This window comes from Halichoerus grypus, chromosome 5 (assembly GCF_964656455.1).
Source record: "Halichoerus grypus chromosome 5, mHalGry1.hap1.1, whole genome shotgun sequence".
Taxonomy (NCBI): Eukaryota; Metazoa; Chordata; class Mammalia; order Carnivora; family Phocidae; genus Halichoerus; species Halichoerus grypus.
The window spans coordinates 636,904-664,047 of record NC_135716.1 but is presented as its reverse complement, the minus strand read 5'-3'; the positions used below and the strand labels follow the sequence as shown (position 1 = coordinate 664,047).

At 53.4% G+C, this 27,144-nt stretch overlaps 1 protein-coding gene across 17 annotated transcripts in view; it reads left to right on the top strand.

The window, feature by feature from the left end:
• Positions 1-27,144, top strand: part of MROH1 (maestro heat like repeat family member 1) — a 70,053-nt gene that overhangs the window by 7,042 nt on the left and 35,867 nt on the right. For 7 of the 17 annotated variants that reach the window (XR_013447622.1, XM_036105614.2, XM_078071873.1 and 4 more), the window contains exons 2-12: positions 4,425-4,529; positions 6,352-6,421; positions 7,387-7,532; positions 11,612-11,743; positions 12,143-12,305; positions 12,481-12,579; positions 16,759-16,910; positions 17,432-17,572; positions 17,926-18,018; positions 21,563-21,641; positions 22,148-22,261. Coding sequence is in view for 16 of the 17 variants with exons in the window: in XM_036105614.2 (XP_035961507.1) it covers positions 6,400-6,421; positions 7,387-7,532; positions 11,612-11,743; positions 12,143-12,305; positions 12,481-12,579; positions 16,759-16,910; positions 17,432-17,572; positions 17,926-18,018; positions 21,563-21,641; positions 22,148-22,261 (1,141 nt within the window). In the remaining variant the exon portion in view is untranslated. Of the gene's footprint in view, positions 1-4,424; positions 4,530-5,863; positions 5,997-6,351; positions 6,422-7,386; positions 7,533-11,611; positions 11,744-12,142; positions 12,306-12,480; positions 12,580-13,935; positions 14,090-16,758; positions 16,911-17,431; positions 17,573-17,925; positions 18,019-21,562; positions 21,642-22,147; positions 22,262-27,144 lie in introns of those variants that run through there. The other 10 variants (XM_078071869.1, XM_078071871.1, XM_078071872.1 and 7 more) reach the window with 7 other exon arrangements.

Sequence of the window (27,144 nt, the reverse complement as noted above, 5' to 3'; positions counted from 1 at the left end):
GCCTGCTTCTTGCTCTCCCACTCCTCCTGCTTGTGTTCCTGCTCTCACTATCTCTCTGTTTGTCAAATAAATAAATAAAATCTTTAAAAAAAAAAAAAGGAATTTTTTTCATTTGTGTCTACAAGGGAAATTGGCCTATGGTGTTCATTATTTGTAATATCTTTGTCTATTCTTGTTATCAGAGTAATGCTGGCCTCATAAAATCAGTTGGGAAGTATTCCTTTATTTTCAGTTTTCTTGGAAGAATTCATGTAGAGTTGGTATTATTTCTTCCTTAAATGTTTGATAGAATTCTCCAGGGGAACCCTCTAGGCCTAGAGCTTTCTCTGTGGGAAGGTTTTTAACTGCAAGTTCAATTTCTTAATTAGATATTATGTTATTTAGGTTATCTATTTCCTCTTGCATGAGCTTTAGTAGTTTATGTGTTTTAAGGAACTTGTCTATTTTTAGGTTTTTTATTGAGATATAATTGACTCAACCCTGAGATCAAGAGTCTCACATGCCTCTGACTGAGCCAGCCAGGTGCCCCTCACTTGTCTGTTTCTTTCAAGGTGTTCAGTTTACTTAAAAAAAAAAAAAAAAAAGTTCAATTTACTGGCATAACATTATTCATAATGTATTTTTATTTTCTAATTTATTTCTAATTTCTAATATCTCTAGAATCTAGTGATACCATCTCTCATTCTTTTTTTTTTTTTTTTTTTTATTGAGAGAGAAAGAGAATGATAGAGAGCATGAGAGGGAGGAGGGTCAGAGGGAGAAGCAGACTCCCTGCTGAGCAGGGAGCCTGATGTGGGACTCGATCCTGGGACTTGATCCTGGGACTCCAGGATCATGACCTGAGCCAAAGGCAGTCGCTTAACCAACTGAGCCACTCAGGTGCCCCACCTCTCTTGATACTGGTAATTTGTGTCTTTTTTTTCCCCCTGATCTGTCAGGATAGAGGTTATCAAATTTATTGATCTTCTCAAATAACTAGCCTTTGGTATCACTGATTTTTTTTCTGTCATGTTTTCTATTTCTTTGATTTATGTACTAATATTTAGTATTTCTTTTGCTTCATTTGAGTGTCTAGTTTCTTTTCTTTTTTTTTTAAAGATTTTATTTATTTGAGAGAGAGAGAGAGAGAGGAGGAGCAGAGGGAGAGGGACAAGCAGATTCTGTGCTGAGTACAGAGCCGGATGGGGGCTTGATCCCATGACCCTGAGGTCATGACGTGAGCCAAAATCAAGAGTCAGATGCTTAACCAACCGGGCTATCCATGCACACCTGAGCGTCTAGTTTCTTAAGGTGGAAGATCACGTCATTCTTGGGCGCCTGGGTGGCTCAGTTGGTTAGGCGACTGCCTTCGGCTCAGGTCATGATCCTGGAGTCTCGGGATCGAGTCCCGCATCGGGCTCCCTACTCAGCGGGGAGTCTGCTTCTCCCTCTGACCCTCTCCCCCTCTCATGCTCTCTCTCTCTCTCTCTCATTCTCTCTCTCAAATAAATAAATAAATCTAAAAAAAAAGATCACATCATTCTTCTTTTCTAATACAGTCATTTAGTGCTATAAATTTCCCACAAATTTTGGTGTATTTTTTCATTTTCATTCACTTCAAATGCTTTCTAATTTTACTTTTGATTTCTTTTTTGCCTCATGTATTATTTTGAAGCACATTAAGTAGTTTTTAAAATACTTGGGGATTTCTCAGATAGCTTTCTCTTATTGACTTTTAATTCCATTGTAGTCAGAGAACATACTTTGTATGACTTGAACTCTTTTAAATTTACTGAGATTTGTTTTACTGCCCAGAATATAGTCAGTCTTGAAAAATATTCCATGTGCTTTTGGAAAGAATATATATTCTACTGTTAATGAAAAAATGGTTCTGTAAATACTACTTAGGTCAAGTTGGTTGACAGTATTGTTCAGGTCTTTTGTACCCTTACTGATTATCTGTACAATTGTTTCACCAATTATAGAGAAATCTCTGCTGTAATTTGTATTTGTCTATGTTTTCTTGCATTTTCATTAGTTTTGGCTTTGTGTATTTTGAAGTTCTGTTATTAGGCACATAAATGTTTACGATTGTTATGTCTCTGGAATCTGCTTTGTCTAATATTGACAGGCACTCAAGCTTTCTTATAACTAGTGTCAGCCCTATCTTTTACCATCCTTTTTCTTTAACCTCTTTATGTTAACGTATGCAGTCTTTCATGTGGTTTCTTGAGTATATGAGACACAGTTATAGTAACTGTCTAAATGTCCTTGTTCACTAATTTTTCTGCATCATTTCTGGATCAATTTATATTTATTGATTCATCCTCATTGTGGGTTGTATTTTTTTGCTTCTTTGCATGCCTGGTAATTTTTTATTAGATGCCAGAAATTGTTATTTTACCTTGTTGATGCTGGATATTTGTGTGTTCCTATTATCATTCTTTTTATTTTTTATTTATTTTTTTAAAGATTTTATTTATTTATTTGACAGATACACAGCGAGAGAGGGAACACAAGCAGGGGAAGTGAGAGAGGGAGAAGCAGGCTTCCCACGGAGCAGGGAGCCTGATGCGGGGCTCGATCCCAGGACCCCGGGATCACGACCCAAGCCGAAGGCAGACACTTAACGACTGAGCCACCCAGGCGCCCCTATCATTCTTTTTTAAAAAATATTTTATTTGAGTGTGAAAGAGAGCATGAGGGAGAGGGAGAAGCAGAGCAGGGAGCCTGATGCGGGGCTCGATCCCAGAACCCTGGGATCATGACCTGAGCCAAAGGCAGACGCCCAACCAACTGAGCCATCCAGGAGCCCCCTTATTATTATTCTTGAACTTTGTGCTGGGATGTAGCTAAGTGACTTAGGAACAATTTGATCTTTTCAGGTCTTACTTTTAGCTTTGTTAGGTGAGACCAGAACAGCATTTAGTTTACGGCTAACTTTACTTTTTTATTGAGGCAAAACCATTTTGAGTGTTCTTCCCAATACTCTGTGAGTTGTGATGTTTTCCCCTCTGGCTGCTGGCAGCAGCCCCGTTCTGGGCCTGTTGTGAGTCCTGAGGATTGTTTCTGCTGACCCTTTTGGGTAGTTCTTGCCCTGGCCTTTGGTGATTTCTTCTTAAACATGGCGCTCGTATTACGGCAGCTCCTCTGCTGCTGTAATAAATTACCATAAAATTAGTGGCTTAAACGACATAGATTTGTTATCCTAAAGTTCTTGAGGTCAGATGTCTGACATAGATCTCACCAGGCTAAAATCCAGGGGTCAGTAGGGCTGTGCTCTTTTCTGGGCTCTCTGGGGAGAATCTGTTTCCTGCTCTTTCAGGTTGTTGGCAGAATTTGGTTCATTGTGGCTGTAGGAACAAAGTCCCTGTTTGGTCACTGGCTGTAAACTAAGGGACATATCTGACTTCTAGAGTCCACCCACATTATGTGGTCCAGAGCCTCCTTCCTCTATCTTTAAAGCCAGCCATGGTGGCTTGAGTCCTTCCCACACTTTGAACTTCTCCTCTTCCTTCTTCCGTCTCATCTCCTTGACCCCACTGGGAAGAGTTCTCTACATTTAGGACTTATACACTTAGGCTGGTCTCACCCACATAATCCCCCCACCACAGGGCTTGTACCCTTAATTCTGTCTGCTGAGTCCCTTTTGTCACGGAAGGTAACATACCACAGGTTCTGGGGTGAGGACATAGACTTCTCTGGGGACATTATTCTGCCACCCAGCACTGGCCAGGAGGTCAGCTGAGTGACCAGGGACCCTCTGCAGGTCTCTGGAGTTCTCTCTGGTATTAGAGTCTGCAAACTGCCAGGACCTGGGTCTCCCAAGATACTACTCCCAGTCTGTCTCAACTTAGGGGTATTGCTGAGTCCTCCTGATCCCTGGATGCACCCTCCAGGCTGTGAGCTGGAGTGGGCACAGGGCTCCTGTCCTTCATTTCCTGATGTCCATCACTGAGATGACAGAACTACCATTCCTTTTTAGTTGTTTTGGTCAGGAGAGCAAGTTGGTCCATTACTCCCATCCGGGCTAGGAGCTGATCTTGTTTACTTATTTTTTGTTCCTGTTTGAGTTGGGTGCACATGGCCTTTTGCACTCGTATGAAGAGCGTTCCAAACTTGCTGATTTTGAGTTGGTTTAGCCCTTGTTTCTTCCTGGGTAGTGGAGATAGGCAGCTGTGGCTTTTCTCAGAGCAAAGCCTCTGCCCCAGGGACAGCTGCTTGCCTTGTACGTACAGACCAGGTCCAGGAATTCAGGGTTTAGGGTCTATCTGACGATGTGCCGACGCCTTCGAGAAGTATCTTTGGGCTCTTTCTGGAACCTGCTGACAGCTGCGACCTTTTCAGTCCTTCATTCTTTTGGGGTTTGCGGTTTTTTGCCTTCTTCTTGCTCTGCCACAAATGAAATGTGTATTTCTATTTCTTGTTTTCCTTGTTACTTTTAGATGCTTTCCAGGAAGAAAGGAGAAACACCGTGGTGATGCCAGCATCTTTAAGCCAGAGTCTTCTCCATCTGCTTTCTATCTGCCTGGGATTCCTGGAGATTTCTGGTTTGCTAATTTTATCTTGTTTTCTAGTGCTCTTATGGATTTATTCTTTTAAAACTTGCATCTTTGGGACACCTGGCTGGTGCAGGCAGTAGAGCATGCAACTCTTTTTTTTTTTAAGATTTTTATTTATTTATTTGACAGAGAGGGAGCGCAAGCAGGGGGAGTGGCAGAGGGAGAGGGAGAAGCAGGCTCCCCGCGGAGCAGGGAGCCCGACGCGGGGCTCGATCCCAGGACCCTGGGATCATGATCTGAGCCGAAGGCAGACACTTAACGACTGAGCCCCCCAGGCGCCCCTACATGCAACTCTTGATCTTGGGGTTATGAGCTTGAGCCCCATGCTGGGTGTAGAGAGATTAGTTAAAAAGAAAATTTTTAAAAAAAGATAAAATAAAAACTTGCATCTTTTCTGTCATTTCATTGAGGTTTTGGTGGGATGAATGCATGCTTGGGACCAGTCTGCCTTCCTGAACTAGAGTTCTCACTCACTTGTAATTCTGCCGCCCCGCACCCTGTGAGGTCTCACCTGCTCTTTCCTTCCTCTGTGTCCGTAGCCAGATGGGTGTCGTCTTGCTTGGTTAGGGGCAGGTCATGGCAGCTCGCCTCTATCACCTCTGTCCTTTTATGTCTGAGAGGTAATCGGGAGGGCCCGGGGTGGAAGTGATCGATGAGTGGCGGTGCAGTTGTCAGCAAACAGGAGACACCATGTTAGAAAGCTGTCAGCTACCGTGCTGATGGCCTGTGGCCCCTCTGACCTTATGGACCTTGGAGAGTATGACGTAGGTCTGAATTCCTGACCAAGTGGTAAAGGGGTAGAGGCACTTTCTTCTTTGGGTCCATCTGTTGCAAGGGCTGCTTCAAAGCATGCAGTGTTTGAAAGCTGCAGCTCTTTTTTTTTTTTAAAGATTTATTTATTTTAGAGAGAGAGAGAGCGAGCAAGGGAGGGGCAGAGGGAGAGAGAGAGAGAATCTCAAGAAGATTCCCCACTGAGCATGGAGCCTGATGCGGGGCTTGATATCATGACCCTGAGACCATGACCCAAGCCGAAACCAAGACCGACTGCGCTCCCCAGGCGCCCCGAAAGCTGTACCTCTCAAATGCCATGGGCTGTTTGGATGGTTGGTTTCTGGTGGCAAGGAACCTAGATCCCCATGCTGCCCAGCCAGTCTCTCTGAGCCATGAGGAGGCTCATTCTGTGCTGTGCTAGAACTCTCAAGCACAGGGGATCTGGAGCCTGCAGTGATCAAGGCCCTCATTCTTGGCCCTCGGGGCAGGTTTCCATGCCCTCACAGACTGTTGGTGATGTCAGCCTTATGTATGCCCTCTCTTCTTTACAGAGTAAAGGAAGATGCTGTAGGTGGTGACCACACTTGCCCAGGTCACCGTGTGGGCTGACATCACCCCAGTGGGGCTGCCAGGTGGGGCAGAGGAGAACTGGTGGCCGTTGAGGGAAGCTGCCTTCTGTCCTCCGTGAGTGGCTCTGCTGTGGTGTGGCAGATCGCTCCCTCCAGGAAAAGGCACTGAAATCATGGGGGGTTTTTGATGAGTTTTATTTTTTAAATTTTTTAGAGTGCGTGTGTGTGGGGGGCGCGCAGGGGGACAGAGGGAGAAAGAGTCTCAAGCAGACTCCCTGCTGAGCAGGGAACCCGACGTGGGGCTTGATCCCAGGACCCCAAGATCATGACCTGAGCCAAAATCAAGAGTTGGGAGACTTAACGGACTGAGCCCCCCAGGCACCCCAGAAATCTTGTTTCATACAAACACAGTGACTGCCTGTAAATGGAAGAGGGGTATGATTTAATTGCTGTGTTTTTGCTTACTCCAGGTTTGAGAAGAAGCTGTCCATGTTCACACTGGGTGAGGCGAAGCCAAGATGACAGAGTCCTACGTGAAGAGTGAGTGTGTGGGGCCCCAAGCCAGGACGCGGGGGTGGGGGGGATTGCCGCCTAGCTTTTGAGTTTGGGTCCCAGAGGAGCACCTGGCCTTGAGTGAATGAGGCTTGAAGGAAGGACTATTGCAGGGCATGCGTTCTCTGTGTTCAGTAAAAACAAAAAAGAAAACAAAGTGGTTGTCTCTGTAGTGACTGAATCACAGGGGGGCGATTTGGCTGCTGGCTCAGTGCGGCATGGGGAATGGTGTTTGCTGGGTACGGGGGGCTTTGTGCTCTGTGTAGAGGGGACCCTGTGCCTTTGCCCCTTTCTACACAAGACATGGTCCAGCAGCCATTGTGGCTGTCCACTCTGTCCCTGAAGCTGCCCCACGGAGCTCTCTCTCCGGGATTGAGGACCTGTAAGCGCTTATTTGCAGGTACCATGCCCTGAGCTCCGGGGACACTGAGGATGGCAGGGTCCTGTCTAGGGGGCACCGAGCAGGAGAGGTCTGGCTCTGAGTGTAGGGCGCTGACCAGCAGGGATGGGACGATGAGGAGTTGTCCTTGGGGGCAGTTAGTGGGACTGGGGTGGTCCCCAGGACGGGACAGTTGGCCACCTGGGGGCCGCTTCCCTCCTAGCCCTGAGCCTGTAACACCTGCCTTTTACAGCAGCCGCGGTCCAGTGGGGGCGGGAGACGTGGAGCAAGCACAGCCTGGGGCGTAAGGTCAGGTGCAGTTAGCCAGTGGATCCCAAACAGAGACCCTGGCGGGCAAGGTGGAGGGAGGCAGCGTGGGTATAAGAGCACCTCGGGTGTATATGGCTGAGGTGGGCAAGGCGGCCAGGCAGCGGGGGTCAGGGCCGGCCGCTGGGGCAACGGGAACGTGCAAGAGTGGGAGGGGGCAGGCGTCCTCCGGCTCCGAGGCCGAGGCAGGCGCTGGTGGGTGGGCTGGGCTGGGCCTGAGCGCACACACTGGGCTTGGTCACTGCAGAGCTGTCCGCCATCCTGCTGGACGCCATCACCGACAAGGACCCTCTGGTGCGGGAGCAGGTGTACCGCGCCCTGTGCGCCCTTGGAGAGGCACAGCCCGGGGAAGCCCTCGGCGCCTGCGAGGAGTACCTGCGGCAGCATGAGAAGGTATTCCCTGCCCGGGGCCACAGGCTGGCGGGGGAGGTGAGCTGCCCTCTGCGGGCGGGTCTGTAGGGAGCACGGGCCTGGGGCTGTGGGGCCAGCTGCTGGGCAGAAGGCCACAGCTGCAAGCCCAGCTTCCCTTGAGAGGGGGCATTTCCAGGACGGAAGAGCCGCCTTGTCTTGTGGCCGGCGGCTCAGTCCGCGTGGGGGCACTGGGTGGGGGTGGCACGGCGTCCAGCTGTCACACACGGAGGCTGCGTTGCTGTCCCCATTCACTCCCTGGCCAGGGACCGGACAGCTCTCCCTGCCGGGGTCTGTGCTGTCCCCCAGGGAGAGAAGGCCCCTCGTCATCAGCTACGGTAAGAGGAGCAGGTGGGCCAGCGCTCAGAGGTAGGGGCGGAAGGGGTGGCTGCCCGAGGAGGGGGGCCTTTCCCTCACTGCCCTCCTGCTGACGGCCGCCGCGGCAGCCTCCTGGGGCTCGTGCGCTGCTCGTGCCCGGTGGGGGGGACCTGCCAGGCCGTCGGAGAGCTGTCCTCTGAAATCATTGTGTGCCATCTCTCGTTTTTCTGTGTGTGGTGTGGGCCCTTCTGGGAAGGGAAAGAGACTTCTGCAGCCTCAAGAGACCATTTTTCTCTTTGTTTGATTTGACACCTTGATATGGAAAAAGGGATCTCTGTATAACGGGAGTTAACTTGCTCTCATGTATCAACTGCCATCTCCTGGGGACACAGGTCAGTCCCGCCGAGCGGCCACTGAGCCGATTGCTCCTGGGCTTCTGTGTTTGCGTCGGAGCACTAGGACTGCCGCGGGCACTGGGATTAGAGATGCGCCGTTCGTGGCGCGGGAGTGCACGCTTGGGCACCGTGTGAGTCCACCGTGTGTGTCCACCGTGGCTCTTCTGTGGCTTTGAAGAACTTCGCGCTGCTTCTCTGTGTGGCTGAGGGGCTCCCTCCGCGATGCGCTGAATCGCTGTCTGACGTGACCGCTGACTGGGGCCGCCCTGACCGCTTGAGGAACCGGCACCGGCCAAAGGGTGCTTACTGAAGGCGGCTACAGGAGCCTCTGTTAGTTTTAGCGACTCGTTGCAAAATTTAAGCGTGCTTCCTGCTTGTCATTTTCTAACTCATTTATAATTTTACTTCTCTTCTAGGCTTTTTGGTTTCTTTAACCAATTTAAATATCTTCCTTCACATTTGCATATTTGCAGTAAAAGTACGTTAAGCGGGAAGCTCTGTCCTGCAGACAGTGTGCCCCCCTCCGGGCGCCTCCCTCTGCCCTAAGGCCGCTCACATCCATCACAGCCATACTTTATGGGGCCGTGCCTCAGGCGGTGTGCACGCCTCCCAGCCCGTCGACTCTCCCCGGAGGGAGCGTGGGCAGGGCGCACACAGGGGCGCTCAGGCCGGTGGGTGGGAAGTGACTGAGGGAACGGAGGCAAAAATAGCCGTCCAGGCCTGTCAGGCTTACTCCAGCAAGAGCAAGCTTGTACTTGTCCCAGTTCCGGAGGCCGGGAGTCCAAGGTCACCGTGCTGGCAACTTCCGTGTGTGGCAGGGACCCACTTCTTGGTGTATAGACCGCCTTCTCACTGTGTCCTCACACGGCAGGGGGGAGGACGGGGCTTTCTGGGGTCTCTTTAGAAGGCTCTGGTCCCACCCATGGGGCTCCACCCTCGTGACCTACTCACCTCCCGGAGACCCCGCCTCCCACTTTGATCACGTGGGGTTAGGTTTCCACATAGGAATTTCGGGGGCTGCAGTCTCTCGCAGTAGTGAAGTCAGTGCGTGTGGTGAGCGCCGGCACCCAGCTAAGGCCCTGACCCGAGTGTGCGAAAGCTGCCCACTTGAGTAGACTCGAACTGTACCCAGCAGAATAACTCAGCACCAGAGGAAACTCGCCACACACACTGGGACTGCCCGTGGCCAAAGCCCGGCCTACACACGGCCTGGGCGTCCGGGTTAGTCTCTTCAGTGGTGGGGGGCAGGGCAGAATGACGGGTTCACGGGCAGCCCGCCACACATCAGCCTGTTGAGCTGGAAATCTCACACACACCCATTCTGGGCCTGCGCTGGCCGTCAGCGAGCCCAGCGCCCTGTCCCTTGTCTGTCCCCGCTCGGTTCCTGCTGCGCTCAAATGACAGAGGGCTGTGCTTTTATCACTGCACGCAGAGCCTGCTGAGGCCCAGTGGAAAACCTTGTCGGGGAAGCCACCGCGTCTTGCTCTGATGCGACCGGTGTTCTGCCCGTGGAACTTTGTTTTTTTTTCTTTTTTTTAAAGATTTTATTTATTTATTTGACAGAGACACAGCGAGAGAGGAAACACAAGCAGGGGGAGTGGGAGAGGGAGAAGCAGGTTCCCGTGGAGCAGGGAGCCCGACGTGGGGCTCGATCCCAGGACCCTGGGATCATGACCTGAGCTGAAGGCAGACTCTTAACGACTGAGCCACCCAGGCGCCCCCTGCCCGTGGAACTTTTAATAGAAAACGGGGGGAAAAAACACCCATGTTTTCTTTAAAAATAAGCAGCTGTTGTAGTCCCTATCAAAATCCCAATGATGTTTTTTTGCAGAAATAGGAAAAGCCATCCTAAAATTCATACGGAATCTCAACGGACCCAGAATAGCCCAAACTGTTTAAAAGGAACAAAGCTGGGGACTCACACCTCTTGACTCCAAAACCTACTACAGGGCTTCTGGAGTCAAACAGGGTGGTGGAGACCGACATAGAGACAGACGTGTAGACGAAGGGAATAGGATCGAGAGCCTAGGAATAAACCCTCGTGTATGTGGTCAAGTGAATTTTGACAAAATTTATTACCGAGAGAACAAAACCGAGAACTAGAGCTTTCCCCCAGAAAAATGAAGGCAGATTATGTGATCTCTTCGTATATCTAGAGATGTTTATGATGTGTTGGCTTTTTTCAGGAGCAGAGATCATGTCCATTTGTGGGCTTGGCTGCCTGTGGCCCCCTTGGAGGGAGCCGGTGCTCCAGCCTGAGCGGCGGCCCCATCAACTATACACCCCTGCTTTTCTCGGTTCCTCCAGCCCGAGTCGTCTCTCTTTCTTGCCACTTTGTCTCGGTCACGCGAGCTCAGTCCTGCCACAGCGCAGGCCTGGGCTCCACCTGTGGCACGGAGTGCCCCCCTCACCTGGATGCTCCATTCCTGGGGGGGGAGTCCTCAGGAAAGGCCAGTCTTGGTCTTCCCTGCGCCCTGCCAGTTTCTTGCCCTCTCCTCCAGACTCTGAGCGCCTGGGGGCTCCTGGCCGGATGGAGCCTTCCGCATGGCTGGGCTGGGCTCCTCTCCGCAGCTCTCGCATTGCAGTGGGGTGTCTGGGCTTCCTGGCCCGGCCCCCCCGCCCCCACCTGCAGCTTTGCCATCACCACACGTCCTCAGTTAGGGCGAGGATGAGTGCCCTGGGTCGCAGCTGCGAGGTGCAGACAAGGACGATGTCTGGGCCAGCGGCAGGACTTGTGCGGGGCTCACCCGGAGCAGGGGAGAAAGGCTCGGATGGCGGCTGAGCGGGGCGCAGGGACCGGGCAGCGCCGTCATCTTCCATTTTAGTCTCAGGACCCTTGAGCATATTTGTCAGCTTGGGGAGGGGTGTGACAGACGGGGCCCCCTGGGGGTGGGGAGGGTGGGGAGGGCCCCTGGGTGAGGAGCGGGCCCTCAGGTGGGAGGGCCGGCCAAGCGGTCTCCTCTGACAGGCACTCACTGGGAGCCTGAAAGATGCCTGGTGGCAGAGACCTCTGTTGTGATGGGACCTCTCGGGGCAGCGCAGCTTCTGGCTGGGAGACCCTGGCCACAGTGGGGGAGGGCTACCGTCTGCTGCTTGTGGGTCTTGCACAGAACACTCTTGGCACTGCTGACAGTCACGTGCCCACAGCCACTTCTCACGGTCCTTTCTTTGCGGGGCACTAAGGCTCTGGGTGCACGAGGAGTGGTCAGGCGTGCTCCTTTTCTCCTTGTTGGGGCAGCCACGGGTGATTTTGTTTTGAGTAGCCCCTCTAGAGAAAGCAGGAGGCATCAGCAGGGTGCCTGGGTGCTGGGCTCCCCTTCCAGGACCTTCCTCAATGGTTTCTCTGCTCAGTTGACACATCCTTACCGGACGATGATCCTGAGGGCCATGGAGACGGTTGTGAGCGGTCACATCGGTGAGCTGCACAAGGACAAGGCCAGGGCCATCATCCTCCTGGCCTCCAGCGAGATGACCAGGGCGAAGGTATGGGCACACCTGCGTGGCTTGGGGAGGGAAGCCTCTTCACTAGAACTTTCTACCCAAGCGCATGAAGAATGTGGTCACCCGTAATGTTTGGGGTGGAAATTGAAGCAGAGAGCAAACTTCCTAAACCCCAGGGCAGATGTGAGGGTGCCCGCATCGCAGTGTTTGGGGGGTGGTGCTGGGCTCTGCACGGGACCTGGCCCCCAGGGCAGCACTCTCCTTTCCCTGCAGGTGGAGGTGGCAGGTGCTTGGCACTGCTCCTGGGCAGGGGAGGGCCTTGGGAGAGCCTGAAAACGGGGCAGAAGGCCTCCCTGTTGCCTCTTGGGCAGTTTGAGGGTGAGGGCCTGGCTCCTTCGTTTGTTGAGCGCCTCAGTGCAGGTTTTGGGGCGGGGGGGACAGGAATTGGTTTGTGACTGGCAGCAGGCCGCCAGCAACGTCCTGGTGGCTGTTGGGAAGCGGTTCATCGGCAAGGTGATGGAGGAGCTGCTGAGCAAGTTCCAGCCTGGGGCCCTGCCACACTACTTCGTGGTGCAGACCCTCGCCAGCCTCGCGGCTTCCAATGGTAGGTACCGCTTGGCCCGCCTCCACCTGCATTCCAGAGCCAGTCGGGGGGGCCTCTCCAGCACGTGGCCCAGGCACCGTCTGCCTCTCCCTGGGACACGGGGGGTGGCGCGTGGAGGCCAGGCCAGGTGAGGCGGGTGCTGGCGGGGCCTCCCTCACATGCCCCCCTCTTGCAGTGTTCGGCATGGTGCCCTTCCTGACGTCCATCCTGAGCACCATGCTGCCCATGCTGGGCATGGCCAAGCACGATACGATGAGGGTGGCGTTCTGCTGTGGTAAGACGGGGTCTCTGAAGGCGGGTGAGGTCTCCGGGGAGGGGGCTGGGAGCTGCCTGCCCGCCCCTTGGCCTTTGTGGAGGGTCATGAGTCCTTTAGGCTAAGGAGGAAGGCAGAGCACTCGCAGGTGACCGCAGAGGTGTGGCGGAGACTCGGCCTCTCCCTCTGGCTGCTTCTGGCTGCTTCTGGCTATTGGTAGGGACCCCCTCTACCTTACAGTGCAGTTCCTCGAGGCTTGGACACTTGTGGTGGTGCGGGAAGAGACCTCCCCAGAGCTGCAGAGACTTCCCGTTTTTCTCCCTGCCCAGTGCTGGGTGTCTCGGAAAGGGGCATTCACTCTCCTCCTTCCTCCTGTGTCTGGGCAAGAGATGGCACCGTGGCGGGCCCTTGGTGGAAAGGGAGGCATTCCCGTTGGAAGGGGAGCAGAGGCTCCTGAAACACAGAGCGGGTGCAGTGGGGGACTGGGCCTCCCTCAGAAGCCACCGCACTGCCCTTATCCTTCATCTTCCTCAGGAACGCTGTCAGCCCTGGCACTGAGGGGAGGGAGGGGGCACCAGGTCAGCCGAGACCCTCGGAGCAGGACTGTGGTTAGGAGGGTCCCAGGCATGGGAGAGGCTGGTGACAGGATAGGGTCGGGGCCACCCAGAGCTCAGCTGAGGGGTTGCTGGATCTTTGCCTGCTGGCCTTGTCCTGCTGTTGCTCCTCGGTGCCCTGGGGGCGGGCGGGAGCCTGGGGAAGCTACCAGCCTGTGCACACCTGGGGGCTGTCGAAGCCGGGATACCTGCTCACAGTCGCTTTGGGTCCCGGGGCCTCCAGCTGGGGCTCCAGCTTCTGCCACCCTCCGTCCGGCCCCTCGTCCCATCTCCCTTGTCCCTGCCGTGGCCTCCCTCCTGTCTTCTCATAGGCTCCTCCCACTGTGGGTGATGGCAGACTCCCTGGGTTGTATGTGGAAACCCTCCTCAACGTAGTTTTGGCTAAAAAGAGAATTTGTGACAGGATCCCAGGGCTGCTGACCCAGGGTTTCCCACTGAGCGGGAATGCGGAGCAGGACACAGAAGGGGCGGGCTGTGCGGGCTGTGGGGGCGGGAGCCTCTGGTATATACTTGGAGGTGCTGAAAACAAGGCAGGGGGCTTGGGGGGCCAGCTGGGACTGGGTGCGTCCAGGATGGAGGGGAGTGAGAAGAGCCCCAGGGCACAGTCACTGTCCGCCCCACGCAGCTCCTTGGGAAGACACACTGCAGCCTGCAGCTGCTGAGGCCCGGAGCAGGAGGCTGGCCCGCAGTGCTGAAGAACTGATTCCTTCCCCTTGGCGGTTTTACTACGTCTGTGTCTTCTCTCGTGTGTGAAACAAGGGGGTTTCACCAGCAGATGCTCGGCCGCAGGACATCCCCGTAGCCGGGTGTCCACGCCTCACCACAGATGAGCATGCCCGCCTGCGACTGGAGGAGAGAGCGGCCCTTCCTGCTGGCACGGTGCGCCGTGAGCGGGCCGAGACCTCCTGTCCTTGCAGGTGGGCCTGTGTCCACCGAGGCCAGTGGCCCTGGGCCAAGCACAGAACTTTGTGCACGCTGGAAGGTCCTCACTGGTTGAGTTCCTAGGACGCTTCGGCCAGGTGGGGGAAGAGCTGGGATGCCCAGAGGTGGAGTTGGCATCCCCCAGACAGCCAGGTGCGCAGTGGGCCTGGCCATCCTGGCAGCACCGACAGCAGCCCCGATGACCACCCCAGAGGGAAGCCTCTGAGACTTGGGTGAAGCAGACAGTCCAGGGAGAAGAAAGCGGGCAAGAAAGAAAAGGCGTCATTAACTCCTCAGGGAGGGGAGAGGGAAAGCAGAGCATGTTGCCATGAGGCAGCTACTTTCAGAGAGCACAGCTGAGCTTTTCGGGGTTACGATGACAGATGGCGACCAGAAATGGAAGAGAAGGTTGAGGAAATTCCCCAGAAAACAGAGCAAAAATACAAACATATGGAAAATAGAGAAAGAAGGAAGGATTGGCATGAAGTTGCATTCAAATAGCGGACACCCTTGAAAGAATGAACGGAGCAAGTGGGTGGAAGAGTGAAGTCCCCAGCATGCCCCGGAGCAGGGGGTTCCAGGCAGAGGGGTCCTCTGAGCACCCACACCGAGATGCTTTTGTGGGACAGCCTTCCCCCAGCTCAGAGGAGGGCGCCATGAACTGATGGACTTGCTATGTGAATGGGCAGGTCCGTGGCCAAGGGAGGCCCGGGATGCTGGCAGGAGATGCGGAGATGGCATTAGTGACCCCTGCCTGGGGAGCCAAGCTGGCGTGACGTGAGCTGGCTGCCCTGGCCTTGGGGGAGGCGGCGTGGAACGCTGCAGACTCGTTATGAGCAACCCCAGCGCTTGCTTCTGGAGGAAAAGAAGTCGAGCTTGGGGAAGGTATAGGAGAACAGCTATTGACCTTCCGCGCATGTGTGTAACTGAGTAACAGTCAAAACCTAGTAACAAAGTGGGGAGGTCAGTTTCTGCTTCCGGCAATATAGTGGTCTGTTACCCTAAAAAACCTCACTACAAAATGCCAAGAAACGCCGGTCAGTTTGACCACCATCCTGATTACGGAGCTCAGAGAGGCGAGAGCATCGGGTGGACAGGGAGGATGAGAGCAGGGGTCTGGCCCTGCTCCACGCGGCAGCAGCTGTGCGGCAGGTGGGGGCGAGTCGGCCTGGGCTGGACCCTCCAGGGGCCCATGTTGCTCCAGGACGTGGTTTTCTCCTGAAATTTCTTTATCTTTTATTTTTAAAAGATTTTATTTGAGAGAGAGGGAGAGCGAGCACAAGCAGGGGGAGCGGCAGAGGGAGAAGCAGACCCCCCGCTGAGCAGGGAGCCCGGACTCGGGGCTCGATCCCAGGACCCCGAGGTCATGACCTGAGCCGAAAGCAGACGCTTCACCGACTGAGCCACCCAGGCGCCCCTCTTCTAAAATTTCTTTAAATTCTCTCTCTCTTTCTCGGGAACTCATAACTGTGATTGCCCTCATGTACACCTAGGGGTCAGGCTTATTCTTTCTGTTGGACTGGGGAGCCCACACTGAGAAGGTAGCCACGTAAGTGGGCCACGTGAGAGCTGGACTGGACAGGGGCAAGTGGGCCTGCCGGGTGAGGTGGCAGATCCCTGGGGTCGCCTCCGAGGGGGTCTCACAGGCTGGTGCGACCCCTCCCCGCGAGTCCTTGAGAGTCGCTGGCTCTCCTGGCCGCTCCCCGGCTCCACTCCCGAGCCCTTAGAGGGGCTGCACGACAGGGCCCTAGCCCGGCCTCTCCCTGACCAGGGTCAGCCCTTGCTGACCACTCGCAGGCCTTTGTCTCTGCCTGGACTTCTGCAGCTCGCAGTCACCTTCAGGGATGCGGCACGCTGTCTCAGGCCTGCCGCACCCCAGCCCGGGCCCTGCGACCCTGGCAAAGTGTGCGGCATTTGTGTCTGTCTGTGAGGGGTGAGCTGGGCACAGCACCTCCTCTTTTTGCCTTACAGCTGGCTGGTGTGGGCCGGGTGCTGTGAACCGAGGGCGTTTTGGGGTGGCTGGTACCTGGCTAGTTTCCCGGGGCTGCCGTAACGTAGTGCCCCAAATGAGGGCACTTCCGACGAGAGAAACGTGGGGCGCCGGGCTGGCTCCATTGGTGGAGCGTGCGACTCTTGGTCTTGGGGCTGTGAGTTTGAGCCCTATGTTGGGTGTAGGGATTACTTAAAAATAACATCTTAAAAAAAAAAAAAAAGATGAAAGTATTCTCTCACGCTTCTAGAGGCCAGAAGTTCGAGATCGCTGTCACCAGGGTTGGTTTCTTCTTGGGGGCTCACAGGGTGGCTGTGCTCCGTCTCCCCCCAGTCTGTGCCCTGCCGCAGACTGCCGTCTCCTCTGTGTGTCTGTCTGCGTGTTCTCTTCTAGGGACTCAGTCGTGTAGGGTTTAGGGCCCACCGTAGCCCACCACGGTCACATCTTAAGTAGTTACATCTGCAAAGATCCTCTTTCCAAAAAAGGTCGCCTTGTGAGGTTCTGGGAAGGACATGGGTGCGGGGGACGCTGTTCCCCCAGTATAGTCGTGGAGTCACATGCTTGGCCACTGTGCTCGGGAGGGTGTCTTGCGGGTGGGGGGGTGCCGGGAGGGGCAGCGAAGCGCACGTGGCGTGACCAGCGGTAACCAGTGCTGTCCCCCTCACCCTGGGGTAGTTCTGCAGCACTTCAGCGAGAGCACTCTGGAGTACCTGGCCAACCTGGACCAAGCCCCAGACCCCACGGTCAGGAAGGACACCTTTGCCACAGACATCTTCAGTGCCTATGACATCCTCTTTAACCACTGGCTGCCGAGCCGCGAAGCCAAGGTACCGCTCTTCGGTGTGTTGGGGACTGTGGCCTCCCCTCGCTGGCCGCTCTCTCCCGCCCCCACGGGGTCCTGGTCTGCTCCCATGGCCTGAGCCTCTCCCACTGTGCTGCAGGCTTTGGGGAAGGGGGTCCCAGGGAGGGGTAGAGCCAACTGTCCACACAGGCTTCCCAGTCCCGTCCGTGTCCCGCCCCCTGGCTCGGGGGTGCGGGTTTCGTCAGGGGGTGACAGTGCCCTGTGCAAGGTCTGCCTTCCTACCGCACTCTGCCTGGAGGCTCCTGCATTGCCGGGGGGTGGGCTGGGGGTGGCGGTTTCCTTTACGGCCTCCCTGGCCTGGCCGCTGTCCAGACCCTGGCCGTGGTCACTCTGACCTCTCTGCCTTTGGACCCCTTTCGGAACCCCTAGTCATGTGGTAATGTGAGTTTCCTCACTTCTGGCCTTGGGTTCTTGGTGAATGGGCCTTTTGCCTCTCCACTCGGGTCAGTGGTTTGGACCTGAGCACCCCGGCGCTCTTCCTCTCAGCTCCGGCTTGCCGTGGTGGAGGCCCTGGGGCCCATGAGCCATCTGCTGCCTAGTGAGAAGCTGGAGGAGCAGCTCCCCAAGCTCCTGCCCGGAGTCCTGGCTCTCTACAAGAAGCACGCCGAGACCTTCCACGTGTCCAAGGTGCGCACCTGCCCGCCGTGGCCTGTGCAGAGCTCTGTCCACTGACTCGCCCCCACCTGGCTCAAGACGGGAGGGTGTAGGCACCTGGGAAGGGCCGCTCAGAGAGTGCTGTTAGATTCAGTGGTGGGTGGGGCCTGGTCATATTTCTCCTCGATGCCCTGCCCTGCCCAGGGGTCCTTCACCTTGTCCTTCACCTTTTCTGTGCCCCCTGTCCTGAGACTTGCCCTCTCTTAATTCTTGACTTGGAGGTAGGGCTCCCTTATTGAGCCCTGAGGTGGGGTCTTTGCGGCCAGGAGGTGGGGCTGGGGGCTTGAAGTAGGACCGACGGCCCCTGTCGTTTGTGTCTTGAGCAGAGCCTGGGCCAGATCCTTGAGGCTGCGGTGACCGTGGGCAGCCGGACACTGGAAGCCCAGCTGGACTCACTCCTGGCCGCTCTGCATGCTCAGGTAGGATGCGCAGGGGATGGGAATAGGGGGGCACCCTGTGGCAGGGCAGGCTGGGGCTCCACGGGTAGGGTGCAGGGGGGCATACTGGGGGTGGGGCGCTGGGGACACGCTGGGGACAGGGCCGGTATGACGGGGCAGGTCCTGGTGCCACCCATCTCCAGGTCTTGGGTGCAGATGCCTGCTGAGGCTTGCAGGGAGCAAGAGTGGGGCGGGCCGTCCAGCCTAGCAGGGCTGAAGTTAGGGTGTTCCCTGCATGGTGGGTGTGGCCCCTGGGATGAAGCTCCTCCCCTTGGCAGGAGTGGGCAGCCTTCAGGACAGAGAGGCCTGAGATGGCCTCGGGGCATCTGCACTGGCTGTGGGCCCCAGGAAGCCTGCAAGGGGAGGGGTCCTGAAAAATACTGGAGATGGGCTTCAGTGGGCCCATGAGCTGTGCAGCCCCCTCTCTCTAGGTCAGAGGAGAGGTGTGGAGGTCACAGGAACACAGAGGCAGGTGGGTGGAGTGGTAGGGAACGAGTCCTGTCCATGGACTGTCTGAGAGAAGAGGGGCATAAAACGAGAGAGGGGGGAGGGATGTGGGTCTCCTTCCTGCTCCCACAGCAGCTGGAATGCAGGCCTGGCCTCACATGGTCCTCCTAGCCAGGGGGTGGGGAGGGCTGCCCTAGAGAGATTGAACAAAGCTATTGAACTTGAAAAATGGTGAAATGGATAGGTTCCTAAAAAAATAAAAATGTCAAACTTGGCAGGAGAAGAAAGAGAACTCAACTAAACCAACAAACAAGTGGAGATAGTCTTCCAAGACCTTCCTTCCTTCCTTCCAACACACACAGGGCCCACATGGCTCTAAGGTTGAGTTCTACCCAACTTCTAATTTCCGTCCCATACGCGTGGGTTTGGAGACCAGGCAAAGATTCAGAGCTGCCTGATGGAGTAAAGTCAGTGTCGTCCAGGGGAGACTAAGTCTGTAGTTTGAGGTGCACATTCGAGCTAACGGATCCCGCGCTCTACTCCCAAAACAGGAAGGACCGGGAAGCTGTCAGGATGCTCCCTCTCAGAAAGAGATTAGGGAAAAGAGTCTGGAACCTCGGTTGATGAAGAAAAAGCTTCTGATGACTTTCAACAACTATTTATCGTTAAAAGTCTTAGCAATAGGGATTGGGGAGGAACTTCTTGAACTCGTTAGGGTTCATGCATCCGCACCCCCAGCATACCTCCTCTTGAGGGGGACTCCGGTGCATTCCCTTGGGGTCAGAGCAGGAAAGCCCACTCGGTGGGCCCCGGAGACGCGAGGCTTTGTGGACCGTCGCCTGGCCTCCCCGCCCTGTCCCTGCCCCTGCTTTGTTTCTCCCTGTGGCACTCACCACCTTTGAACGTACTCGACACCTGACTGCCTGTTGCTCGCCTCTCCGCAGCTGCAGCATAGACCGCGGGAGGCTGGGGTGTTGTCTGTTTTCACTGCTGTCTCCGCACCTGGCGCGGTACCTGCCACTCGTGAGCACTCAGTGTTTGTTTTAGGGAGGAGTGATTCCCTCATCTAGAAATCCACTCGTGTACAAACAGAATCAGCACACAGACACTAGAACGCATAATAAACTCAGCAAGGTTACCAGTTGCAAGAGCAACTTACCAGACAACAGCAGTTTTCTCCCCGGTACCGACGGAGGGGCCAACTAGGCAGCGCCCAGAACATACCGTTTACAGTAGCAGCAGAAACGTAGCATGAAATGCCCCAGAACTAAGCTCAGCAAGACTGTCCGAGATCCCTGCGGAGAACAGGTGTACCGCCCCGAAACTGCAACAGTGAGAAAAGAGACTGCGGCTCAGTATCGTGTACTTAGTGTCGCAGGTGATTGCAGGAGGGCGGGAGGAGTGGAGATGCGGGCACGGAGCCGAGAAGCGGACGTGATGAGATTTTCTCTTGCCTCACAGCTGCCCACTCGTGTCTCCTGTTGTTCTGCTGGGTTTTCAGTTCCCATACTCACCAGCCTTCCATCCTATGTGTCGTTCCTGCTCCTGTTTTGTCCTTTGTCATGCGGCTCTGTTCCTGATATTCTCTGCCACCAAAATTATCTAATGTTTCCATCGTTGTGCATCCATCTTTTATGTTATGGTATAGGTTTCGTTATATTTAGAAAAGCCTTTTGAATTATGCAAACTGTTTTTGTTTTTTTTTAAGATTTTATTTATTTATTTGCAAGAGAGAGAATGAGAGACAGAGAGCACGAGAGGGAGGAGGGTCAGAGGGAGAAGCAGACTCCCCGCCGAGCAGGGAGCCCGATGCGGGACTCGATCCCGGGACTCCAGGATCATGACCCGAGCCGAAGGCAGTCGCTTAACCGACTGAGCCACCCAGGCGCCCGCAAACTGTTTTTCAGAGCCTCCTATTACCTAATACACTTTTATTGTTTAATCCACCTGGAACTTATTTTAGGGAAACTGTGAGTGAGAATCCAACTTTTTCTGCTCTCCAGACAACCGCCCATTCGCATTAGTTATCTCCTGCCATGTAGCCAGTGATTCTGGAACGGGGCACCTTTATGAGGCGGCCGCGGGTTGCTCTGCGGCCACTGTGCAGGGTCCAGTCCCGGCTCAGCCGAGTGGTTCTGGCTCGGGTCTCATGTGGTGACAGTCTGAAGGCTCGGCTGAGGCTGGGGTCTCAGGTGGGGTGCCCTCGTGGGGCTGCTGGCTGGAGGCCTTGGTTCCTTGCCACGGGGCTGCTTGCGCGTCCTCACGACTTGGCAGTTGGCCTCCCCCAGAGGGAGAGCCCGCTGCGCTGCCTTTCGTGACCAGATGAGGTCTTTACAGTGGGAAGAGCAAGGAACTCCCCGGGAACCTGGGGCCGGTGCCTGCCCCCCGCCCGCTTCCCGCAGCTCTCCGCGTGCCAGCGGGGTCCAGCCTGGGGCAGAGCCTGTGGACCTGGGGACTCGCTCTGTACTGTTGGTCACCTCTTCTGCTGTACTCAGGAGTTGCCATTGAGCGTTTTGCACAGAGGCCCTGCTGGTGTCCTTTGCCATGACCCTGACCCTGGGCATTGGTGGGGGGCAGGACGGGGATGCCACCTCAGAGCTCAGCCCCGGGTGACTGGGGGGCTTCCGTGTCACCCGCTGAGGTGCAGTGGACCCTAGAGTCACATCTGCCAACAGCTTCAGCTCTTACTTTAACCAATGCAACTTTTTTTTTTTTTTTTTTTTTTTACAATTTTGAATGAATCAGCACTAGGTGTTCGGTTTCCAGTGCTTTCTATATCCTAGAGATTAGTGGTCTCCAGCCCGTGCCCAGAGCCCGTGTGACACTGTGTCCTGGCTGTGGTGGGAAGGGGCCAGGACTCAGTTCCCTGGAGACAAGAGGGCCAGACCACGAGGGCTGAGGCTCGGGTCCCTGAACCAGCCCCTGATGGCGGGTGCGCACGCCTATGTCACCCCAAGGAAGTGCTGGACGTAGAAACCACGAGGCCTGGGCAGTCTCTCCGGGCCCCGTGGCTGGTGGGGCCCTTGGGAGGCAGCAGCGTTCCCCTGTGACTCGTGTCCATCCTCTGTCCTTGGAGCAGATCTGCGTGCCCGTGGAGTCATCCAGCCCCCTGGTGGTGAGCAACCAAAAGGAGGTGCTGCGCTGCTTCACCGTGCTGGGTAAGCAGGCTGCAGCCTCTCCCGCAGGGCCCTCTGTGGGCACGCTGTCTGCTCACCGTGGGTGATCGCCTGTGTGCGGGTGGGCGGCTCCGGTCGGGTTGGAGCTGAGGAGGTTTCTTTGTCTGCCTGGGCCTGGGCCTGTGTGTCGCTCCAGAGCCTCCCCGCAGAGGCCGGGCCGGGCTGCAGCCCCTGGTGTCCATCCTCCCCACCCTTGGGGTTTGCACACACCGGCGTCAGGCAGGGAGCAGATTATTACAAATACGTTTTTTGTTTTTTTGTTTTGTTTTTTTTAAAGATGTTATTTATGTATTTGTCAGAGAGAGAGCGCACAAGCAGGGGGAGCGGCAGGCAGAGGGAGAAGCAGGCTTCCCGCTGAGCAGGGAGCCCGATGCGGGGCTCGATCCCAGGACCCTGGGACCATGACCTGAGCCGAAGGCAGACGCTTAACGACTGAGCCACCCAGGCGCCCCTACAAATACGTTTCTTGGATGTTGCTTGCCCTGCAGCTTGCTGTGCTCCTGACCGCTTACTGGCCTTCCTGCTGCCCAAACTCGATACCAACAACGAGAGGACCCGCGTGGGCACCCTGCAGGTGGTGCGGCATGTCATCAACTCGGCCGGTGAGTGCCCAGCGGGGGGCAAGGCCTGAAAAAGGCAGGCACTGTCCATCTTGCAGGTGAAAGGAACATCTTGCTCTGATTCTTTTTTTTAAGATTTTATTTATTTGAGAGAGAGAGAGCATGAGCGAGCACAAGTGGGGAGGAGGGACAAGCAGACTCCCCACTGAGCATGGAGCCTGATGCAGGGCTCGATCCCACGACCCTGAGATCATGACCTGAGCCAAAACCAAGAGTTGGACGCTCAACTGAGACCCCAGGCACCCCTTGCTTGAAATCTTTTCTTCTTTTTCTTTTTTTCTTAGATTTTATTTATTTATTCATGAGAGACAGAGAGAGGTGGAGGCAGAGGGAGAAGCAGGCTCCCCGCTGAGCAGGGAGCCTGATGCGGGACTCGATCCCAGGACCCTGGGCTCATGACCTGAGCCGAAGGCAGACATTTAAAGACTGAGCCACCCAGGCGCCCCCCTTGCTTGAATCCTTAAAAAAAAATTTTCCCTACTTTCTATCTTGCAAAATTCCAAAGTTTTTGAAAAATACGTTTCTGCCCACCAGCAAGTGTCCATCGTAGACATTCGCCTTTGATGGGTGGTTGCAGACGCTGGGCTGCAGCGCCCCTTCCGGGCCAGGCGTTCCCTGCTCACCTCCTGGCCTGATGGCTCAGACATGTCCTAAGTCATCTGTCGCGGCTGCCCTGGGGGGGTCCAGTCAGAGAGACCTGTCTCTTAGGTGTGGGCCCCTGGGAAGGGTGCAGACCTGCTATTCGGCAGAACACCCTTTGGTCTGCATGTGTCTCATGACTCCCTCAGTCAGATGGAAGGCTCCGGGCTTCTGCTTCTAGGACTCATTTAATCAGCAACAAGCTTGGACACGTGGCACACCCGAGTTTGTATTTTTTGATGAGTCTCGGTCAGTAAATAATGGCCATGGGCCATGGTCGGCCTGCAGCCTGCTGTCGGGCAGCCCAAGCTCTGAGTGGGTTTTCCATGTTAACAGGTTGTAAAAGCAAAGAAGAGTGTGACACACCACACATGGCACTTGAAGCCTAAGATAGTTTCTCATTGGCCCTTTATGGAACAAGTATGCTGACCCCTGTCCGGGGAGGTCCTGTGGTTGGGGCTGAGTCACGGACTGTGCCTGTGGACACGAGGCATCTTACGGAATTGGGGGACGATGCCCTGCGGGAAGGGGCCGGCAGCGCGCTGGCTCCCTGGGGAAGGGCTCCTCGCACCCGGAGCATGGTGGTGGTCGCACAGAGGTGAAGTGCGCGCCCGCCCCGCCCCGGCAGCCCCTCCTGGGAGCCCGTTTCCCTGATGAGGAGGCTGAGGTGACTCAGCTAGCGGCGCTGGGAGCCGGGTGCCTGTATCTGACGCCCGTGTGCAGGCAGACGCTTCCTCCTGAACTGCCCCGTGGCTCGTCTGCTTTCAGGCTTGTCTTGTGCTCGCATAGGTCTTGTTTGTAGGTTCGTTCTCTATTTACACACATGTACATGTGTATGTAAGGAAGTAGACTTTCTATTTTTTAATTTCTTATGTCTTATATTCAGTTTATTTAAACAGAAAAAACCCAGTTCACCCATTTTTCCCACCCTCCACCCTCTACCTCTGGCAATCACCAATCTGTTCTCTGTATCTGTGAGCTCAGTTTTATAGATATAGATAGGTGATAGATTTTTTTTTAGATTCCGTATGTAAAAGAGATCACACTGTATTTGTCCTGCCATCTGAGTCTTAATCAGTCTTTTTTTTTTTACTTGAATGTTCTATCAATTTTATTTTTTTTATTTAAATTCAATTAATTAACATATAGCATATTATTGGTTTCAGGGTAGAGTTCAGTGATTCATCAGTTGCATATAACACCCAGTGCTCATCACATCACGTGCCCTCCTTCATGCCCATCACCTGGTTACCCCCCCCCAACTCTAGCAACCCTCAGTTTGTTTCCTGAGATTGAGTCTCTTATGGTTTGTCTCCCCCTCTGATTTCATCTTATTTTATTTTCCCTCCCTTCCCCTATGATCCTGTTTTGTTTCTTAATTTTCACATCAGTGAAATCATATGATAATTGTCTTTCTCCAATTGACTTATTTTGCTTAGCATAATACTCTCCAGTTCCATACATGTCAATGTAAATGGTAAGTATTCATCCTTTCTGATGGCTGAGTAATACTCCATTGTATATATGGACCACATCTCCTTTATCCATTCATCTGTCAATGGACATCTAGGCTCTTTCCACAGTTTGGCTATTATGGACATTGCTGCTATAAACTTTGGGGTGCACGTACCCCTTCGGATCCCTACATTTGTATCTTTGGGGTAAATACCCAGTAGTGCAATTGCTGGGTTGTAGGGTAGCTCTGTTTTCAACTTTTTGAGGAACCTCCACACTGTTCTCCAGAGTGGCTGCACCAGCTTGCATTCCCACCAGCAGTGTAGGAGGGTTCCCCTTTCTCCGCATCCCCGCCAACATCTGTCATTTCCTGACTTGTTAATTTTAGCGATTCTGACCGGTGTGAGGTGGTATCTCATTGAGGTTTTGATTTGGATTTCCCTGATGCCGAGCGATGTTGAGCACTTTTTCATGTGTCTGTTGGCCATTTGGATGTCTTCTTTGGAAAAATGTCTGTCCATGTCTTCTGCCCATTTCTTGGTTGGATCATTTGTTCTTTGGGTGTTGAGTTTGATAAGTTCTTTATAGATTTTGGATACTAGCCCTTTATCTGATATGTCATTTGCAAATATCTTCTCCCATTCTGTCGGTTGTCTTTTGGTTTTGTTGACTATCTCCTTTGCTGAGCAAAAGCTTTTTATCTTAATGAAGTCCCAATAGTTCATTTTTGCCCTTGCTTCCCTTGCCTTTGGTGATGTTTCTAGGAAGAAGTTGCTGCGGCTGAGGTCGAAGAGGTTGCTGCCTGTGTTCTCCTTTAGGATTGTGATGGATTCCTGTCTCACATTTAGGTCTTTCAACCATTTGGAGTCTATTTTTGTGTGTGGTGTAAGGAAATGGTCCAGTTTCATTCTTCTGCATGTGGCTGTCCAGTTTTCCCAACACCATTTGTTGAAGAGACTGTCTTTTTTCCATTGGACATTCTTTCCTGCTTTGTCAAAGATTAGTTGACCGTAGAGTTGAGGGTCCATTTCTGGGCTCTCTATTCTGTCCCATTGATCTATGTGTCTGTTTTTGTGCCAGTACCATACTGTCTTGATGATGACAGCTTTGTAGTAGAGCTGGAAGTCCGGAATTGTGATGCCGCCAGCTTTGCTTTTCTTTTTCAACATTCCTCTGGCTATTCAGGGTCTTCTCTGGTTCCATACAAATTTTAGGATTATTTGTTCCAGCTCTATGAAAAATGTGGATGGTATTTTGATGGGGATTGCATTGAATGTGTAGATTGCTCTGGGTAGCATAGACATTTTCACAATATTTTTCTTCCAGTCCATGAGCATGGAACGTTTTTCCATTTCCTTGTGTCTTCCTCAGTTTCTTTCATAAGCATTCAGTAGTTTTCAGAGTACAGATCCTTTACCTCTTTGGTTAGATTTATTCCTATTATTTTATGGTTTTCAGTGCAATTGTAAATGGGATCAATTCCTTAATTTCTCTTTCTACAGTTACATTGTTAGTGTATAGAAATGCCACTGATTTCTGTGCATTGATTTTATATCCTGCCGCTCTACTGAATTCCTGTATGAGTTCTAGCAATTTTGGGGTGGAGCCTTTTGAGTTTTCTACATAGAGTATCATATCATCTGCAAATAGTGAGAGTTTGACTTCTTTGCCGATTCGGATGCCTTTTATTTAATACTTTTTGTTGTCTGATCGCTGTGGCTAGGACTTCTAGAACTATGTTGAATAGCAGTGGTGATAGTGGACATCCCTGCCGCGTTCCTGACCTTAGGGGGAAAGCTCTCGGTTTTTCCCCATTGAGAATGATATTCGCTGTGGGTTTTTCACAGATGGCTTTTATGATATTGAGGTATGTACCCTCTATCGCTACACTGTGAAGAATTTTAATCAAGAAAGGATGCTGTATTATGTCAAGGAAGTAGACTTTTTCTTACCAAATGATATAATTCAAAAACATGCTTTTTCCCTGTCTAGTACACCTTAGAAAATTAATAGTGTCGTCATGCATTATTATTATTATTTTTAAAGATTTTATTTATTTGTCAGAGAGAGAGAGAGCACAAGCAGGGGGAGCGGCAGAGGCAGAGGGAAAAGGGAGAAGCAGGCTCCATTGAGCAGGGAGCCCGATGCGGAACTCAATCTCAGGACCCCGGGATCATGACCTGAGCCGCATTATTATTATTTTAAAGTATAACACCCATACAAAAAGCACACGTGTTTACTCTTCAGCGTAATGACTCCCTGCATATGCCTGTGAGGATTCAGCTCTGGCCTGGAGCCCCCACCGATTTCTGGCTTGTGGTGTAGATAGGACCTGAGTGTGTGAATTACTTTGTAACTGGCTTCTTTCCCTCAATATTCTGTGTGTGAAATTTATTCGTGTAGTGCAGCTCAGTCACTTCCTTTCTGTGAAGCATCCCAGTGAATTAAGCCATAGTCCTTCTCTCCAGTGGTGATGATAACCGGCCGTGTCTTGTGTTTTCTGTTATGATGCACCATGCTACCAGGAACACTTTTCCCATGTATGTTCAGTTGAGCGTATGCCTAGGGGTAGAGTTTCGGGTCATAACGTGTATGTTCAACTTTAGTTGGTAAAACCATTCTGTTGTACAAAGTTTATACCCCACGCCTTATTATCACAAGCAGCATGTGAGCAACATTGCTTCGTGCCCTTGCCAACACCTGCAGTCTTTAACTTCAGCCATTTTGGTAGATGTGTGTCGTATCCCATTCTGTTTTTTGTTTTTTTTTTT